The 18,955-nt window shown below is 40.2% G+C and overlaps 1 protein-coding gene and 1 long non-coding RNA gene across 4 annotated transcripts in view; one reads left to right on the plus strand and one right to left on the minus strand.

The window, feature by feature from the left end:
- Positions 1–228: 228 nt before the first annotated feature.
- LOC125686455 (uncharacterized) lies at positions 229–6,192 on the minus strand. Of its 2 annotated transcripts, none has more exons than XR_007373798.1 (2): positions 5,818–6,192; positions 229–2,636 (listed from the first exon to the last, which is right to left on the minus strand). It is a non-coding gene; the product is annotated as an uncharacterized LOC125686455 (long non-coding RNA). The 2 variants fall into 2 exon arrangements; XR_007373799.1 differs by having other exon boundaries at positions 229–3,068.
- A 2,748-nt stretch (positions 6,193–8,940) lies between these two features.
- LOC125686413 (kinesin-like protein KIF18A) overlaps positions 8,941–18,955 on the plus strand; it is a 39,123-nt gene continuing 29,108 nt past the window's right edge. Inside the window, exons 1-6 of one of the 2 annotated variants that reach the window (XM_048930373.1) lie at positions 8,941–9,260; positions 10,137–10,517; positions 11,162–11,319; positions 12,075–12,179; positions 13,340–13,450; positions 17,522–17,719. In XM_048930373.1, coding sequence (XP_048786330.1) covers positions 10,190–10,517; positions 11,162–11,319; positions 12,075–12,179; positions 13,340–13,450; positions 17,522–17,719 — 900 coding nt within the window. In that variant the 5' untranslated portion in view covers positions 8,941–9,260; positions 10,137–10,189. The other variant, XM_048930372.1, reaches the window with a different exon arrangement.

Here is an 18,955-nt window from a genome sequence, read left to right on the forward strand (position 1 = left end):
AAAAGGCTGACTAAATAAGGCACACAGTACTAGATGGGAAGGAGATGAGTAGCTACATATATTAATTATCACCCTTTATGGGATCACAGGCTTACTCAAGTTAAAATTTAAAGGGCTTAGATTACTTTCTGGTGAATTTTATTAGTTTTCCCCAAGAGGTGCAAAGACTAATGCTGTCACAACAGAATAGGAGAGCGTATACAGCGTCATTACAAGCTGAGTCACCCAAAAGCATTGAAGCTTGCTTTATTATAACACAGACTCTTAAATAGTCTCCTGAAACACTATCATTTGTTATGCCATAGAGTGATAACAGCAAGCTGACTTGGTATTACAATAAAATGAAATCTGGTGCATCTGCAGAGTTGTTCTCAGTAGGCAGACCAAGCTCCCTTGCTGGTCTCTTTGGAGATAGCAGATGCAAGCTTCTCTTCCCCTACTGCAATAGAGAAAGATGCAGAACAAAGTTGCTGAGAGCTGTCTTGTTGTTGCTGATGACAGTGTTTAGATTTGCCTTCTGAGAGCAATGCTGCAGGTGGGAAGAAGAGGTGGCTGGGCAGACGCCCAAGAATTATAACCAAAATATTCTTCCCTGTGCAGATGTAGCCATCAGCCCACTCTTCCCACCCCAGCTCCTTCAAGTTTTAGAATTACTATCTCTCTACAGCACAAAAATGTTGAAGTTCCATAAAAACTAAACTCCTAAGGGATTCTTGACCGTGCCCTGTTCATACGTTGCCATTTTGGATATCCAATATGATTACTTATTTCTTGCTACCAAGGGTCTAAGCATATAGCGAGTAGCAGCTTCAAAACAGAACAGATGCGCAGTGCTCTCAAATAAATCCTATTAATAAGTTAATAAATTTACTCTACAGAAGACAGAAGCAAAGCAAGATACTTCAAATTAAGAGCATGACTGGATTTTGTCCACCCCCTCAATTAACAAGCTGTTCAAATATCATCTTCTGTCGTGTTTTCTTTCCTGTCTCCATTTTCCCCTCTCTCATTTCATGATGGAACCTCTGTAAAAACAGATATTGTTACTCAATAAAAATAGGTATGAGAACCTTGTGTGCATATTATATGAAACAATTTCACAAAACATATTTCTTTCTCATACACTGTCTTCAAAATGGTTTTTAGACGAAAACAACATTTTAAAGGATTTTTACTTTTTCAAGTATTTTTGCATTTTCAATTTTTTTTTTATTTTTTTTTTTCTACTTTTTCAAGTGCGATTGTAATCAAATATTTTACACAGCCCCCTTCAGTAAAATTCCACAGCCCTCCATCCCTCCTCACCCCTCTGTGCCCAGTGCTGAGCAAAGGCCATGCCCACAGCCTGCCAGGCTGCCATGTGCCCAAGCCCCTTCCTAAGGGGCAGAGTTGCTCCTTCTGGGGAAACAAACCCAGGAAACTCAAGGCAGACTCTGAAGTACCAAAAACAGTAAACTTACTGGCTCTGTTTCAGAAAAAAAGAAACAAAGTTTTTCTTATCGTTGTTATTTTGTATTGTTCTTTTAAACATTGTCCAGTTTTGAAATAGAAGTCCTTATGGAGCAACTGGAATTATGCTGAACTTGAGTCCTTCTTCCTGTCCAAATCAAAGTCTGCTGCTTCTCCAACAGAAAGCTGCCTCTGTACCTTCTCTGATGCTGCCTGAAGGCCACAGGGAGCTTGGGGCTGCCTAATTGATTCCTCCTGGACCTGACACAGCAGCTTAGAAGATGCTATTACCAGTCCTGCTCTCTTCCTCAGGGCTTTCCTAGAGTCCACTGAGAGCTTGGGGCTGCCTGCTGGACTATTCCTATTGTGCCAACACAGCAACTCAGAGGATGCCGGTCCCAGTCGCGCCTTCCTCTTTAGCACTTGCATCAAGGATCTCAGGGCCATCTACTGGACTCCTCTTGTCCCAGCACAGCAGTTTTGAGGACACCAGATCCAGTCCTGCTTTCTTCTTCAAGACTGCCTACAGGCTGCAGGGACTCAGGGCTAGACTCCACATGTTGTCTTTACACAGCAACTCAGAGGACCCCATCCCAGTCCCAGCCTCTTCTTGAGGGCTCACCTAGAGGCTGCAGGGAGCTCAGGGCCATCCACTGGATGCCTCCCATTGTCGTGGTACAGAAGCATAACAACACCAGTCTCAGTCCTGCCCTCATCCTTGGGACTTGCATGGAGGCCACAGAGAGCTGGGGGCCATCCACTGGACTCCTGTTTTCTCTGTGCAGAAGCTTAGAGGACACCAGTCTCAGTCCTTCTCTTTTCCTCAGAGCTTGGGAAAGAAGAGGTGAGAGGTCTCAAGGAAGGATGAGGACGGGGGACAGAGGAAAAAAAAGGACTCTAGAGAGCAGAAGCTCTTCGGCGACTCTTCAACACCAAGATAGAAATAGAGAGCTCCTGCTGCACCACCAATGGATATAGAGATGTTTCTGGGCAAGCATGATGTGCTTGCCCAGGCCTGATAGCGATAGATCTACTTTCATCTGTTCACCCTGTGGAGGTAGGTACACCTCCATGGGCTCAACATTGCCCTCCAGTGGGTCTACATGCATTGGCTTGAGCTTGCTGCTGCTCTCTAGAAGCTGGAGCTTCTTCGGTGGAGAAGAATCCATCCTCCTCCACAAAAATTCCTAGAATGGGGGGGAAGGATCTAGGTAAAAAGCTCCTGGTCTCAAGCATGTGCTTCCCAGACAAAAGTCAGTCAGCAACTGGTGTTCTGTTGTCAGCACCTCTGTATTTATAGTGGTTGGCAGGGATGTGACTTGTGATATCGTAAGGAGACGGTGATGAGACCCAACAAGTGTTCCATGACAGCCAAAACAGGGCTGAGTTGGGTAGGAGAGGCCATGGCCTGAGAGTTCAAGAGTTAACGCTCCAGTTCCAGAGGGCTATAAGGACTGTGAAGGGTCTTGAGGGCAAGACACTGGAGGAATGTCTGAGAGCTCCAAGTTTGTTGCTCCCAGAGCAAAGTAGGCTGTGAGGAGCCCTCAAGGCAGCTGCAGCTCCTCACAGGGAGCAGAAAGCAGTGCTGAGCTCTGCTCTCTGGTAGCAGCTACAGGACCCTAGGGAACAGAGTTGTATCAGGGGAGGGTCATGGAAAGGTTCTGCACTAAAGGGCAGTGGGCATAGCCCCAAGCTGCTGCAGCTGAACAACCATTTGCATTGGAGTGGTCCCTTGTGGAGTCAGAGGTTGGACTTGATCATCCTTGTGAGTTCCTCCCACCTCGGGATATTCTATGATTCTACAGTTTCAATATTTGTCTTGTTATGTAATTAATATTCTGTGCCGAGGTTGGTATTTTGGCTGCACCCTACAAAATGCCTCACACAACCTGAGAACTCAAAATACATCTTTTCAGGTGCTTTTTCAAATTCCTATTTATCTTGAAGACAATGTAAAACACTTCAATTTTGAGAGCCTTTACCGTAAATGTATTGTACCAGTCCAATCATTTGCAGATAGCTTTGGAAGCACTATGGCAAGCACACTGGCCACCAACATAGCCACATAACTATTTATATGCTATGATACTTGGAAACCCTTCTCACAAAACAGAAGTCCATGCTGCAGGGCACCATAGAGAGGAAGGCTATTTTTATCCTTAAAAGCTTACATTCACTATAAGGCAGAAAAAGTAAAGGAATACTGACATATGGACAAAGATATAAGGAAACTAAGACAATATCTTCACAACAACAGACTATGCTTTGGAACACCAGCAGTTCATCTCAGCTTCATGTGATTATCACCTTGACTAACCAGCTCCACCCAATAAGAAGGGAACATTTATGCTCTGAATCAACAACACCCAACAGTGGCAACAGACCTTCAGGAGGTAAAAGACTGTCTTCAAACCAATGACTCAAGCAAGTCACAAAAGATCAATGTGAGATTGTCAGCAGTAACTTATGTTTCCTTCTGTTACTTTGGAAGGCCATACTCATACTCTTTCTGCTGAAAATGAATCTTTCATTTGACATGAATGAAAATGCAATTCTTACAAGAAGAAGGGAATAAATAGTCTCATTCATTCATCTTCACCACCATCTTGATCACTTATTTATAGACATTTAAAAGGAAAAACTTCCAGAATGGCTATAAATCAAATACTACTCCTAGAAATTACTTTATCTACAATCCTGTCCACGCTAGGCAACCATATTTAATGCAAATAGTATACATCAATACCTTCTGTTTGTGCTGGAGCACTATTAAAATAGTTTCCTAGAGGCCTGCACCTTGTAAGAACCCGTGTTAGAAAATCCTCATGAAAACAATTAAATTTCAAAGTTTCATAGATCTTAATGCCAGTGAAGTTATATTTTCTTTTTTATCACTATATAACACAAAAGAGACCAGCAAAAAGACAAGTGACTGATGCAAAGGGGGAAAAAAAAGAAAAAGTAGAGTGAAAATAAGGAAAAATATACTTGGGGATGCCTGAAGACATTCGTTTTGAAAAGGTATGGCTTGGTTCTTTCACTGTTTTTGAAACTCAAGAGAAGAAAGAAAGAAGGAAAGAGAGAAGGACCTGGGGGTCCTGATGGATGAAAAACATAACATGAGCCAGTAGGGTGCTCTCACAGCTTGGAAAGCAAATGGTATCCTGGGCTCTATCAGAAGAGGGGTGGCCAGCAGGGACAGGAGGTGATTGTTCCCCTCTACTCTGCTCTTGTGAGGCGCCATCTGGAGTACTGTGTCCAGGCCTGGAGCCCCCAGTACAAGAAAGACAGGGAGCTGTTGGAGAGTCAATGCAGTAGACTTAAAGGGGGAAATTACTTGCATGTGGATTTATTGCAACAGACTTTTCATTGAGGAAAAAAAGGAGATCAGTAAAAGCTAATTTGTACAATGTGTTTTCAAGAAAGGACTACCAATGGGACTTTGTAGAAATAGGTTCTAGAAATAATAAGAGGAGACTCGAAGATGAGCAGAACTGTTATTGCTTATAACCCTGACAGATTCCAGAGATGTCAATCAAATATTCAGTGGGAGGGCACTAACACCTTGCTCTCAGCTGTGACTCACTCTGGAAGTAACATTTATGTTCTTAGCAACCTCATTCACTAGAAAGTTATCTTTCTAACTGGATTTTCTATATACTGGCAATTCATTGTCTTGGGACACCAGAAGAGATAAAGGCCCCCCCCTCGTTATTTTATTTAATAACGGGGAACATAACTGCATTAAAAACGAGTAAAGGAAACCTTTGCGTACACAGGAGAGAAGGTAGAAAAAACAAGAATTTATGCTTCCTGTTCTCAAAAACAATTTCAAAAGAAACAAACAGCCATTTCAACACCAACTGTAACACGCAAAGAAGAGCAGTCTCAATTGTAGTTTAAAATTTCACCAATGATGCTTTCTCTAACAAAACTTGGTTAACACACCACATCTTTCAACACGCTTACTTTCAAAACTTCAGTCTTCATAAAGTGCTGTAAATGCATGATTTACTATAGTTTATACACCCTGTAAATGCTTCTGCTCAAGATGATGCTCACTCTTATGTCTGACATTAATGGTTCACCACTAGTACAGGAATCTCTACAAGACACATGGATCTGAAGAAAAATCCCCCTCCACTAACACGCTGCTTTACAATCATAAGTATTTGAATCCTTAAAAAGCCTTCAGAGACCAAAGTTACTTCCCACAGTTTAGAATCAAGAATAGATCCTTTCGCAAGTTCTGGCCAAAAAGGTTTTACATGTTGCATAATCAAAGAATATACAGGCGTTATAGCTAAGAAACATACCAGAGAGTTCGGCTAAACAGATTACTACACCAAAAAATGATAGAAAACTTACCCTTATCCGGGGCTTGCTAGACAACTCCAAAAGGAGGGATCTCCAGAAAGAGATCCTTCCCCACTTGTAGCCAGCTCTTAAATGGGGTTTAGGAGAGGTGCAGCCAGGCTCCACCCCTTCCAGCAGCACAGCTGAATTGCCTTCCCCTGTGCTCCTGTGGCTGACTCATTGCTCCATCAGGTGATCAATCAGAGGTTCAGGCCGTGATTCAGCAGTTCCCATATATGTATCAATGACCAAAGTTTAATAAACAGTCCCCCACATCAGCCCGAATTCTTAATTAAGTAGAAACTTACACAACTGAAAAAAACCCTTTACATACAGTCTCACAATTTATATATTCACCTCCTGTGCGCAAATGTCATGATAGTTCTGAAATGCAAATGAAACCTGAACTTTAAGTTCGGCATGTAATTCATCATTTGGGTATTTTCAACAAAAAAAGTGTGCTACAATAATTACGGCTACTCTGATTCTCACTGGCTTTCAAGAAATTTAAAATATACGGTGACTTCCAAACTAAGGAAGTTCTTACAAGGCAACGCAATAAAACTAGACTACATCACTTTGATCCTCCAAATCCATCTCAAACTTGCCACATCCCTTTGCACTGTCAGTTGACAGCATTTCAAGTATATATAAGTAGCTGCACATCTTGAACATAGTACTTCATATACAATTTCATTGTTTTAGTTAAAACTTATCATTGATCGACAAATATAGTAAGCCTGTATGAAGCTAACATAAAAAGCACTCAGTTTGCAGACAAAAGCATCTGACAGGTGAAAACCACTTAACCACTGCATATGAAATTCCTTCAACTTAATATCATATGTAAGATCTCCCAGATGCAAACAATTTTACCACTTAAGTTTTGTAAAGAGAGCGTGAAACAGTATACCTAAACTGCATATAACACATGTAGTGCAGACATACCAATGCTACAGCATAGACAGATGTGAGCAAATCCAGATTACCAGAAGGAATCTTTTCACAGTACCTTGGCCAAACCAGGCAGCTTTGCAATACTTGTCCGCCATTGATACAAAACCGTTTCTACATGTTGCCATTTGTAACTACAGCACCTCCACACCACTCCATGCAGTATAAGCACATCCTAAGGAAACACCGGACCTCAAAACCACTGAAACAGTGACAATGACAACGAGGAGGTTTTGACTGAATATAAAAAACAATTTCTTTAGATGTCGGTCAAGCACTGGAACAGGCTGCCCAGACACATGGTAGAATCCCCAGCCAGTGTATTTGGCACACACGGACATGACACTAAGGGGCACAGTTCAGTGATTGGACTCAGTAGGTCAGGCTAACAGCTGGATTTGATGATCATGAAGATTTTTTTCTAACACAGTTGATTCTACAATGATTTTTTACCCTACTAGCTCTTACACAAAACAAAGAGAGCTCTTCACAAATTGATGACATAACCACACATAACTCCCTGCTACTGTTAGTAATTAACACTACTTAACACCCTACAAATGCACAAGAGCAGTCTAGAAAAACAAGCACAAAAGCAAGAGATTGCTTCAATGCTACAGTTTTAACCAACAGATTACTCAGGATTTGTTAAGGTCAGACACATAGATAGGAGATTTCTACTATCTTAAATATAAAACCTTAATTTGGATGGCAAAATAATTTAGAAGTTTTAAAAGGTGGAATAGTCTCAAAGAACAGCCCTTATTTCTCTAAAGGAGAGTTATCACCACACTGCACAAACTTTTCTGCTGGATAGATAGTAAATCATAGGTGTCAACCAATTACTTAACTCACCTGGCCTGACTGAGGGGATAAAAAATTAATGACCTCCTCCACCATCACTGGTATGTGCAATCTTCCAAAGGTTTTGTTTTCTGTACTGTGAAGCAACTCTTTAGTTTCACTTTCCTGTGTAGTTTGCTCCGTTAAATCATATTCAGAAAGCTGTTTTACTGAAGAGTAGATCCTTCTGGCCAAAACAGCTAACTTGTCTGGATTCAGCTTTAAGTTGCACAGAAGCAGACACTTGTTAACTTGGCACAGACTCTGATATAGCATTTTGGAGTTGATCATCCTAGAAAAAACAGATGTTGGGAATTACTTTGATAACTATTTAAAACATTAAGTGTTAAAAAAAAAACAAAACATACACACACACAAAGCGCAAATGCTGTAAGTACATTTCACAAGATAGGAGGCTTTACAGAAATGCCATCTCAGCAAAAACGCTCTGATAATTTAGCTTCTTTTCAGCAATTTGAAGGCCATCTAACAATCAATCACATCTAAGTAAATAGAGCTTTATTTTCACAAGCAATACCTTCATTTCCTTTACATCACTAGGACTCTATCAATGTTCAAACATCTTGAGAGAAGCCCCTATTAAATTGCTCTGGTTGAGCACAACCAGAACAGTAGCTCAGCTTTCATTTTGTTCTCCTACGTCCTGCCACGCACAATGAGGCACTTGCTCTGAACGGCAGCACTTGGGTTGCCAAGTTTCCTGTATTTCTAGTTGAAATGGGAAAAGACAAATTGTGCCACTGGGTTTTTAACACGGTTATGATTAGTGTTACAACCTACATGTGCGTTAAAATTACAACAGAATAATTCAAAGCAGATTAAAAAAAAAAAAAAGCTGAAGAAAGCTGAAGGTTAACATAAGTAAGATGTTATTTGCATTTTTATGAGCTCACACCTGTTGCTGTGTCATATTTCACACTCTCTCTTGCCACACAAAAAGAATGCATACTTTAGCCAAAGGCCCTTTGAATAAAGGCTATCCTACTTTTATTGCATCGCATTTGTAAGCATGTATCATCTTCTAACCTTCAACAGAGGACCTCAAGTCCTTTTGCAAGTCCTTTGGGGGGTTGGACTTGATGATTCCTGGAGGTCCCCTGCCAACTCCTACAATTCTGCGATTCCGCAACAAACCCCAACACCTCTATAGAAGCTAACACAGGGGTGGGGAGAAGATCAGTGATAATCTAACTCACACTGCCTTGCTCTACGACCCCGGGAAGCATCTTCCTTACCCAGAGCACGGCTCACAATCACTCATCTATGAACTGAGGAAACTTTTTGTGTGCTTTCAGTCGCAGGATACAGCAGAAGGCTACAAAAACGATTAAGGGCCTGCGGCATCGCTCTTACGTGGAAAGAGCTGGGGCTGTTGAGCCTAGAGAAAACCGAAGAAGGATCTTATATCGAGCAGGCCTAGAGGTCCGCGGCTCTCCCCTCACGCAGCTCCCGCCCACCAGCCCCGCACAGCACGCAGAGCTACAGAAACCACCCTCGCCACGCGCTTACCCGCTCGCGCCGTCGCTTTGACGACGTCACGGCGGCGGCGGCCAATGAGGAGGCGAAGGGGGGGCGGCCGCTGGCGTTTGAATTCGGCGGCCGGGCTGGGCGGTGGTTGGCTCGGCTGCGGCGCTGAGGTGAGTGGCCGCCCCAGCGGCATGGCGGGCGGGGCTCGGGGGCTTACCGTGCGGTTTTGTCCGCGATCTGTGTATGTTGTCGGCCCTGGGATATCTTTTTTCTTTCTGAGGTGAAGAGCGAGGCCTGGAAGGGCGGTCCTTCGTTAGTATCTGAGCGTTGTGGGGCCTATAATCAAAAGGCCCCTGAACCCTCCTGCAGGACGAGAGAGCTGCCTGCTGCTGTGTGAGTACTCTGAAGTAAAGGAGAACTGCAGGTGGAACGGTAGCTGTAGTCGGAGGAATCAGACTTTGGCTTTCCCAAGGCAGGCCTGCTTAGCTGTGTACTGTTAAGTCGTGTTTTCAGGCCAGTTAACAGTGCTTCTCAGAGCTTTGTGATGGTTCCTACAGCTGACTGAGTGTAGGGCAGGGCTAGCACAGGTGTGTAGTTTGACTTAAACTGCAAACTGATGGCTGTGGGGTGACCTCATTGCAGCCTTTCAGTATTTAAAGGAAGCCTACAAACAGGAGGGGACTCAACTCTTTGAAGGGGCTGATAACTTCAGGACAAGGGGAAATGGTTTGAAGTTGAGGGAGGGAAGATTTAGGTTGGGTGTCAGGGGGAAATTCATTACTATGAGAATGGTGAGGTATTGGAACAGCTGCCTAGAGAGGCTATGGATGCCCCATCCATTCCTGGCAGTATTCAGGACTGTGCTGGATGGGGTCCTGGGCAGCCTGGTCTGCTATGAAATGTGGAGGTTGGTGGCCCTGCGTGTGGCAGGGGGTGGGAGATTCATGATCCTTGAGGTCCCTTCCAACCCGGGCCGTTCTGTGATGATTCTAATGAGGAAATTATGTTTCAAGTTTAAGGCCTTTTGCTTCTATTGTTGATTGCAGGGAAGATTCAGCTGCTTGGTCTGAAGGAGCCCTGGAAGCAGAGAAGAGAGAGCATGTCTGCTGCTAAAGAAGATGATGTCTGTAGCCACGTGAAAGTGGTTGTCCGCGTCCGTCCAGAAACTCAAAAGGAAAAAGATGGCAACTTTGCTAAAGTTGTTCATGTTGTTGACCAGCATATATTGGTGTTTGATCCAAAGGAAGAAGAATTTAGCTTTTTTCATGGAAAGAAACTGACCCACAGGGATATTAATAAAAGAACAAAGAAAGACCTTAAATTTGTTTTTGATGCTGTTTTTGCTGAAAATTCAACCCAGTTGGAAGTTTTTGAGCATACAACCAAAGGTGTACTTGATGGCTTCTTAAATGGATATAATTGCACAGGTATCTTTGCTATGTGCCTCTTTTCATTCACTAAATTCTTTGGAGGATCTACACTTGTATCTGAATGCTGCAGAGGCCTTAGGGATCTATGTTTGAATAACTACTTGTAATTTATAGTTATGACCATCTTGTTGTATGTGGAAGGTAGACTAGCTACGTTATGTGTTGAAGAAGACTTTGTGATAGGGTTGTAACAAGCTTCAGAATTTGATCTGAAATACATGTGCTTATGAAGAGTATTCAAGGAAGAGTTATTCAGCCAGAGGTAGTTTCATTGAGTGTATTAATCTATTTTGTCAACTTAAGCTTTCAAAAGTTTGTTTTTAACTGTCAAATATACCACTGAGGTAATGCCTTATGTATCTGCAATGAGTTGATAGTCCAGGGTTAGGAGAGTAAAGAAATATCTTTTACTTCAACTGCTTGTGAATTAACTTGGAATTAAAAACTTGAAAATATGTGACTCTTGAGATAGCTTTCTGATTTCTGTTGTAGAAAGAGAATAATAGGTGAGAAAGTTAAATAGTTTGTGAAAACAGTGGTATCATATGATGGGGGATGTGAATGTCCATTTGAAGTTTGTTCTTGTTTGGCCTACTGATACCAAGTGTATGTTTTCTGGTTTTTTTTTCCTCTTAATGTAGTGCTAGCATATGGTGCAACAGGAGCTGGAAAGACTCATACAATGTTAGGCTCCCCTGAAGATCCTGGAGTGATGTATTTAACCATGATGGCACTTTATAATTGCATGGATCAAATAAAAGAAGAAAAAATATGCAATGTTGCTGTGTCTTATTTAGAGGTAAGTTAGCTCCTGGATTTAGTATGCTGCTTTTAAGAAGGCATAATTTTATAAGTCAAGTTAAACTTTTTATTTCCTCTGTCATCATACTCATTATGAACTATTCTGGGGCTTTAGAAATGTATCCTTGATGGGACTGTAACTGAATAGTGCTCAAATTTGATGTTACTAATAGATATCTGTTACTGTCTTGTATCTTCCAAAAAAGGCCAATCTCTTCTAACACATTCATTTCTCATTCTAGTAATACCTGTCCTCCAAATTAGTTAAGTTCCTTGCTCCTTAGTTAAGTTCCTTCTATCTGTTAATGGGTACAGGAAGATACTTTGTCAGGGATGTCAGCAGTAATTTCCTGTTAATACTGAAATTGCACAACTAAAAGATGGTTAATTCCAGTAATATTCAGTTTGGTTTTACTGTGTCTCAAGTTAAAGAAATGCTTCTGTGAGGACTGCTATGGTACTGTTTAGCTCACTACAAAAAATTATTTTGGTCTTTGCTGCCGGCTTCTCTTCTCTTTATCTTTTTGGCATTGCTTGTCTGTTCTTGCTAGTACCTATCTTTGCATTGCTGCAAAGCAGCAGTAGTATAATGACTGTTACATTCTAGCCCCCGTTAAGTCAAGTGGAATAGTAAATCACAGAATGTCACTTTGTCTTAAAATAGTAATGAAGAATGATGTTGCCATTCAAATCCAATCCTGTCAAGTACGACAGGGTAACTTTTCTAAAGAGATTTTAAATTCCTTCTCAAAGGTGTACAATGAACAGATCCGTGATCTTCTGGTCAACTCAGGACCGCTGGCTGTTCGGGAAGATGCTCAGAAAGGGGTGGTGGTTCAAGGGCTAACATTACATCAGGTATGTAAATAGGTGCTCAAACTCAGGAGGCTCCACATTATTTGAGGTCAAATTTGCTTGTGATTGCACAGTGAAGTTGCTTGTGACTTAGTAATTCTTGTGGGTTTTGTTTTGTTTGTTTTGTTTTTTGCAATCATCAGGAGTAACGTAATAACCTGCAAGCCTACTAAATAATTAATGCACGTTCTGAAAAAGCTACTGGTGTTGTTAAATAGAAATTGATAAACATTTGTCTTTGTTACCCAGCAGACACTGCTGGTTCGATGCTTACCTTCAGGTTGTGGAAAGCTTGTTGTTTTGAGAAATAATCTTAGTATTTCTTAAAGGACGTCACTGTTTTCAATGTTATGCATGAGTGTTCAACACTTCTGCAAATCTTGTGCCTAGAACTTGAGTTTTTCTGTTTGTTTGATTTTTTTTTTTTTTTTTTTTTTTTTTTTTTTAATGAAGACACTAAAAAAAAGTGCTGTTTCCAGACAAGCACAGCAACTTCAAAGTTGTTAATGCAACCTCATTTCCCAATCTGATAATTAATGTCATGGACCTAACTTTTTTCTTCCTGCAAAATTTTGGAGCCTGTTAAATGCTATGTAGCTTCCAACTTCGATGTGCAACAAACAATGAAGGCAGGAATTGGGTTGGTTTGGCTCATCCTTTAAAGGCCTGCTCTTCCTATGCTTGAGTTTTGCCTGAAAACAGTACTATATTCATGTTTGAAGCATTAATACAACAAAGATTAAGGCGTTCTTAGGATTTCTAACTATGGATAGCACTTGCAGATTTAAGGGTTTTTGTTAGGTTTTGTTTTGGTTTTGGCTTTCAGAAGTGTTTTCAGTTTCTGAAGCTCTTAAGTACTTTTCATGCTTTAACGTTTTCAGCTGAAAGTGTTTGAAGGGCCTCAATTCCAAAACAGCAATTACTATTAACTCTATTTTCAGGTACCTTGGTTTTCCTTTAAGGTGATTGTTGGTTTTTTTTTTTTTTTTTTTTTTTTTTTTTTTTTTTTTACCATTTTAATATCTATATATATATAGATAGATAGATTATATAGATTATATAGATATATAGATAAGAATCGCTGTAAAATCTTTCAAGTCTTATACAGCTAATGAGAAAGAGGGGTGAAAAAAAGTACTTACCCTGTGCTCTATTTTTTAAAGCCAAAATCAGCAGAGGAAATCCTTCAAATGTTGGATTATGGGAATAAAAACAGAACACAACATCCCACAGATGTGAATGCCTCCTCTTCTCGTTCCCATGCAGTCTTCCAGGTAAGATGATACAGCAGATGTACACCAGTATTTCTATAAGTTTTACTTGTTGCCTAAATTTGAATACAATGGAAGCTTTTAAATGTACGTCTATATGTCTCAGACCTTAATTTTAGTGCTCAGAGCTAAAAGTCTTCCAGTTCACTGTTCATACTGAATAGAGTTGGAAGCAAACACGAGGAAAAGCTTTCTAATCCCAACTGCAGTCTTTAGAAATATCTTTTCTCTAAAACCGTGGTTTTGAATTAAGGATATGCTTCGATATTGTAGATTTACACTTTGGAAGGCCTTTGAGTGCTTTCTGCTTTTATGCTTCTCTAATGTTGCTCAGCATTCTTGTATGAAAAATATTTTACAGAATGTCATTATTCTTTCTATGAAGTGAACGTTTCGAATGCTACTTTTCTGTTATTTGGTTTTGCATTGATTCAGGTTTTCTTTGTATTTGAGCGTGTGGCCTGTTTTAACACAAACTAGGATTTAAGCAGATACATGCTTGAACCATGAAAATGAAATGCATGTTTCTAGTTTCTGTAGGTAAGGTTTTTACAGACACTGTACAAATGTGCTAGTATTTAAGAGTTCTCCAAAGATTACTGCTGCTTGCACACTATTACAGTGTCCTTCCAACTGCAATACAAACTGGTACCAAAAAAAATTATTTAAAAATGGGTCCTGTTAGCTAAAGCTTCTTGATACATTGGCTGCTGCCTATGGCAAATCACATTATCTTCTATTATGTACATGTTGCTCTTCTGGGTTGAAAAATATTACAAAGCAACTTGAGCTCTTGTCCTGGCATTACAGCTCTATTATTATTTAACTGTTAGACAGTTGTTAACTGTACCTGCAAACTGAGGCCATGCTTAATAATGATAGGCAGAAGTTGACATTATCATTTAGATGATGCAAATACCAATAGCTGTAAAATAAGTACTCCAGATCTAAATTTCAGTCATTATTATTGACAATAAATAACAATAAATGGTTGACGTATTTACGTATTTCTGAAGTACCTAACAGTAAAATTCCCTCACTAAAAGTGTTGGTTTTCCTCTAGCTTAGGCTTCTGTTTCAAATTGTCCTTTCTCATTTCCTCAGATTATGTGCCTATGGTCATCAGTTCAAAGCAATGAATTCGTACTGAATTGGGTGGCTTGATTGCTGCATGGTCACCCATGTGTGCAGCTTTAATAAGGCACAAAGCGCACTGCCACAGACTGAGGTCAGAGCACAAACAGCTGATTTCCTTGTTTACTTGGGGCTGGAGTGTCTTATCCTCACTTTTATTTGACAGCAAAGAGTTCAGATTTGTTTCATCAGACAGGCTTTGCATTCATCTCAGTTCATTTCTAAAAATGGCAAGCAATTAAGTAAATTAGGTAGCTGTTGCAGTCTAGTGGTATTTTTAACAGGAAGGCAAGCAATTAAGTGACTAGAGATGCTGGAGTGTTCATCTTCTCCAGCCTGCATTCTTTGTTTACTCTGGCAAATTGATCTCAGTGTAGGTATATTTACTCATTAGCAAAAATTGCTTAAGTACCCAATGAAATAAACTGTATTGACAGAATGAGTATGTTTGTACTGTACTGTAATTTTGTTGGAATGTATGACCAGAAGAAACATCCTGTGTGGAGACTTGATCTTTCTTTAAATGCGTTGTTGCAGAGTAACTCTCCTTAGAGAACAGGTTGGAACAGAAGTGCTTGAAGGTGAATGGGTTGTTAATTATTGGCAATAAAGTAAAAACATGATGAATTGAAAGATCCTATTGAATCTACATGTTGTAGGAACAAAAAATTCCATTTCTGTGGATGTATGCATAAAAAGCAAGGTAGGTACCATTCGGGTACCTACAAGTATCTTTCATTTTGAATGTATATGAATATACTCTAAAATGGTATGGTGCATCGAAGAGCGCAAGTAACACTGAAAAGATAGTTTACAAAATACTTCTAAAGAAAGCATTTGACTTGAAAGAAATAAGAGGTAGTGTAAGCTTATGCAGCTCACGTGTATGGTTTTTCTCCAAATCCATTTGCAAGATGGTTATTGCTAATAGCTTTCTTATGACTTCTAAAACTAGTATAGTATTTCTCTGAACTCGAGAAAAGGGACAGATTTATTTTTTAACTAATCTATGTGGGTTCATCCTCTGTTTGTTTTTTCCTGGTGTCCTGGTGCTGGTGGTGGCGGGCAGAGCAGCCATGATAGCATAAAATGCTCTGGTTGTGTCTTAGTCCCCATAAGCCACTGCAGTCAGCTAGGTGGAATGCTTGACAGAACTTAATATTCCTGGTTAAATGTCTGGATAGTCTGACTTCCTCACAAAGTGAAGCATCTCAATATGGAGACTTGACATTGCCATGTCATGGCTCTACAAGCATGTTCAGCAGTGTAATCAGAGGCACAATTCTTTCACAAGAACAGTTTGATTCTATTCAAGGGTGGTGTCAACAGGTTACTGTAGGTAGCAAGACTGTGTGTGTGTGCGCGCGCATGCTTGGTAGTGTTCCTAATACGCTTCTTCTCTATAGTGAGATAATCCTGAAATTTTACTAGCTATCAATAAAGACACTCAATTGCTAACTAGGAAAGCTTTTACCTTACTGCTGGAAGTCATTCTTTGTTTTGTTAGATAATTGTGTATCTCAACGGTGTGATTTAAGTAAATATCTACTATTGTCGGTTTTCATAGGAAGACATAAGGCATTGCAGCATTGGATTAGTTGTTCATTTAACAATGAATGGCCTTTTTCCACAGAAGTGACTTGATGCTTGAGGTTGTGAGGGGGAATATGTCATTTATACAAATGTGTGTGTGGGAAATAATAAAAATAAGTTGTTTAATCTTAATACTACATTCTGCACGTGACACTTAAATGGGATAATGCTGTCAGGAGCTACATTGATACAACATAACTGAAAGTTTCAAGTTTAAACTAATGAGTATTGCTTTAAGCTAAGTAAATTCAGAGCCGTACACTTCTTAAATTTAAAGGGGGGATTTTAGGTACTTTGTCTACCTGTGGTCCTTATTAGCAGTTCTGGCATCTCTAAGAAATCAGTACAAACTAGTCAGCCCGTACTGTAAGTAATTGCTTATGTCAATTTGCAGCTATTTCCTTTATTTACACAACACTGAAAGGGTTCTGTTGATGAATGAAGAAACAGGGAGGATTGTGCTTTGGGGCATTTCCTGTATCTTTTGGATTTTTATAAAAGCTTGAGTCATAGAACATGATTTGGCTGTCACTCCACCTTTCTCTAGTTGACTAATGGTTGTTAACTGTATATTGTTAGAGTGTTACCAGCCTGGAATAGCTCCTTGACAATAAAAAATACAGAGAAATGGCTTTTCTCTCTTGTTCTATGTTGATCTCACTAAAATGGTACAATGGGTCTTGATTGTATTGTTTGATGCAGAAATATTTATATTTGGTATAGACTTGTTTACTCCCCCACAGTGCAATGTGACAGAAAATATGAAGGGCAAAGAGGGGTAGGTTGGGAAACCATGTGGTTCAAAATAAAGGCAGTCGAAGGGGGACAGAAAAAGTTACTGCTCTGGAAAAATGCAACCAGTTCTGTCACTGGGTAAGATGTTCCATGGAATATATCACTATTTGGGTGAGGTCTGCTCTCTGAGTCGTGTCCCCTCCTAGCTTCTTGCCCACTCAAGCTGGCTGGAGTTGGAGCAAGGGCTGACTGAGCAATGGAGAAGGCTTTCATGCTTTGTCAGTACTACTCAACAATATGAAAACATTAGTGTTCAACTGTCCTAAATCTGAAAGACAGCAACATAAGAGCTTGTACGAAGAAAGTTTACTACTTCTCAGCCAGATACAGTATACAACCATACTCAAATTTTTTTTTTTTTTCCTACCTGAAGCAGGTGAACTTGAGGAGTCAGAAATGATGTTCCACTAGGACAGATTGCCTGTTGATGAGTATGGAAAGGCTTAACTTAGAATGCAAAAGGATTCCAATGAGAATTTCTGGTGATGTTAGAGTAATAAGACGCTGCATAGTGGTCAACTAACTTTTTTTTTTTTTTTTTTTGCCTTGTAGATTTACTTAAGACAGCAAGACAAGATAGCTAGCATTAGTCAAAATGTTTGCATCGCCAAAATGTCCCTCATTGACCTCGCAGGATCTGAACGTGCCAGTGCTACAAATGCTAAGGGAGCTCGTTTTAGAGAAGGAGCAAACATTAACCGCTCCCTGCTAGCTCTTGGAAATATCTTTAATGCCTTGGCAGATCCTAAGGTACGTGGTGCTTTCCCAAACCGTCTTCGACTTCTAGTCTTGTGGAAATGTTTTTGTACATGATAAGCATTAAGTGTTGCATCTTTTTGACTCTTATTGTTTGTTTGTAACTTCCTCATTGCCTGTCACCATGGAGTATATCAGAAAATGTATGTAATAGGGCCTTTATTCTCTTAAGAAATAGAGCCTCTGTAGACTCTGCTGAGGGGTGGGATAGGGAGGGAGTTGTTTTGTTAACTTTTTAGTTACTGAATCATCTGATGTAGCTTAATTTTAGCCACGTGAGCTTTGTTGCTGACAGTAACTTCCATATGAAAGAGAAACAATGTGTTTTAAGTATCCTAATTTCATATCTGATTATATCGATGATTGGAATCATTATCCCATGGATTGCCTTAAGGTTTACTTAGATAAACTAAAGGTTTAGGATTTTCCTTCACAAGAAGAGTGTTGAATGAAAATGTCCTATACTGTGTTGCTTAAAATCAGAGCAGAAATCCTAAGGTTTTAAACTGTTACAACAGTTAGGGATTCTGCCCATCATCACAGAATCGCAGAATGGCCAGGGTTGGAAGGGACCTCAAGGATCATGAATCTCCAACCCCCTGCCACACGCAGGGCCACCAACCTCCACATTTCATAGCAGCCCAGGCTGCCCGGAGCCCCATCCAACCTGGCCTTAAACACCTCCAGGGATGGATGGGGCATCACAGCCTCTCTGGGCAGCTGTTCCAGCACCTCACCACTCTCATAGCAAAGAACTTCCCCCGTTATCAACCATGTATGAGTCTATTAGGTTTGGTGACGTGCATCTGAACTGTTTCTTGTTTGTTTGTTTGTTTTTTTCTTACCTCCTAATTCTTTCCATTTTGTGAAACACACGTTTTGCACAGTAACAGAAATTAATGGATAACTTTCTAACCAGTTCATCATCATAATGGAGATTCATTTGAGAATTCTTTTTATTGATTTGGTAAAAGGGCAGTATGTTTTGTACATGGAGACCACCTTACTAATCTTCAACTTTTAAAGTGAAAAATCAGAAGTATCCTTTTGTAGAAGGAAAAAAGAATAGCTACTTTCTGTAATGTGTTTTTGGAGAAACTTATTTCCTTTCTTTCCACCTCAGTTTGTGGTTAAACTCATAGACATCATCTGATTGAATGTGTGTTGTACTGTCAATGGCATGAGAACTTCAAATAAATGTTGAAAAGCAGAATTGAAATGATACAATTA

Source organism: Lagopus muta, chromosome W (assembly GCF_023343835.1).
Source record: "Lagopus muta isolate bLagMut1 chromosome W, bLagMut1 primary, whole genome shotgun sequence".
NCBI classification, from domain to species: domain Eukaryota; kingdom Metazoa; phylum Chordata; class Aves; order Galliformes; family Phasianidae; genus Lagopus; species Lagopus muta.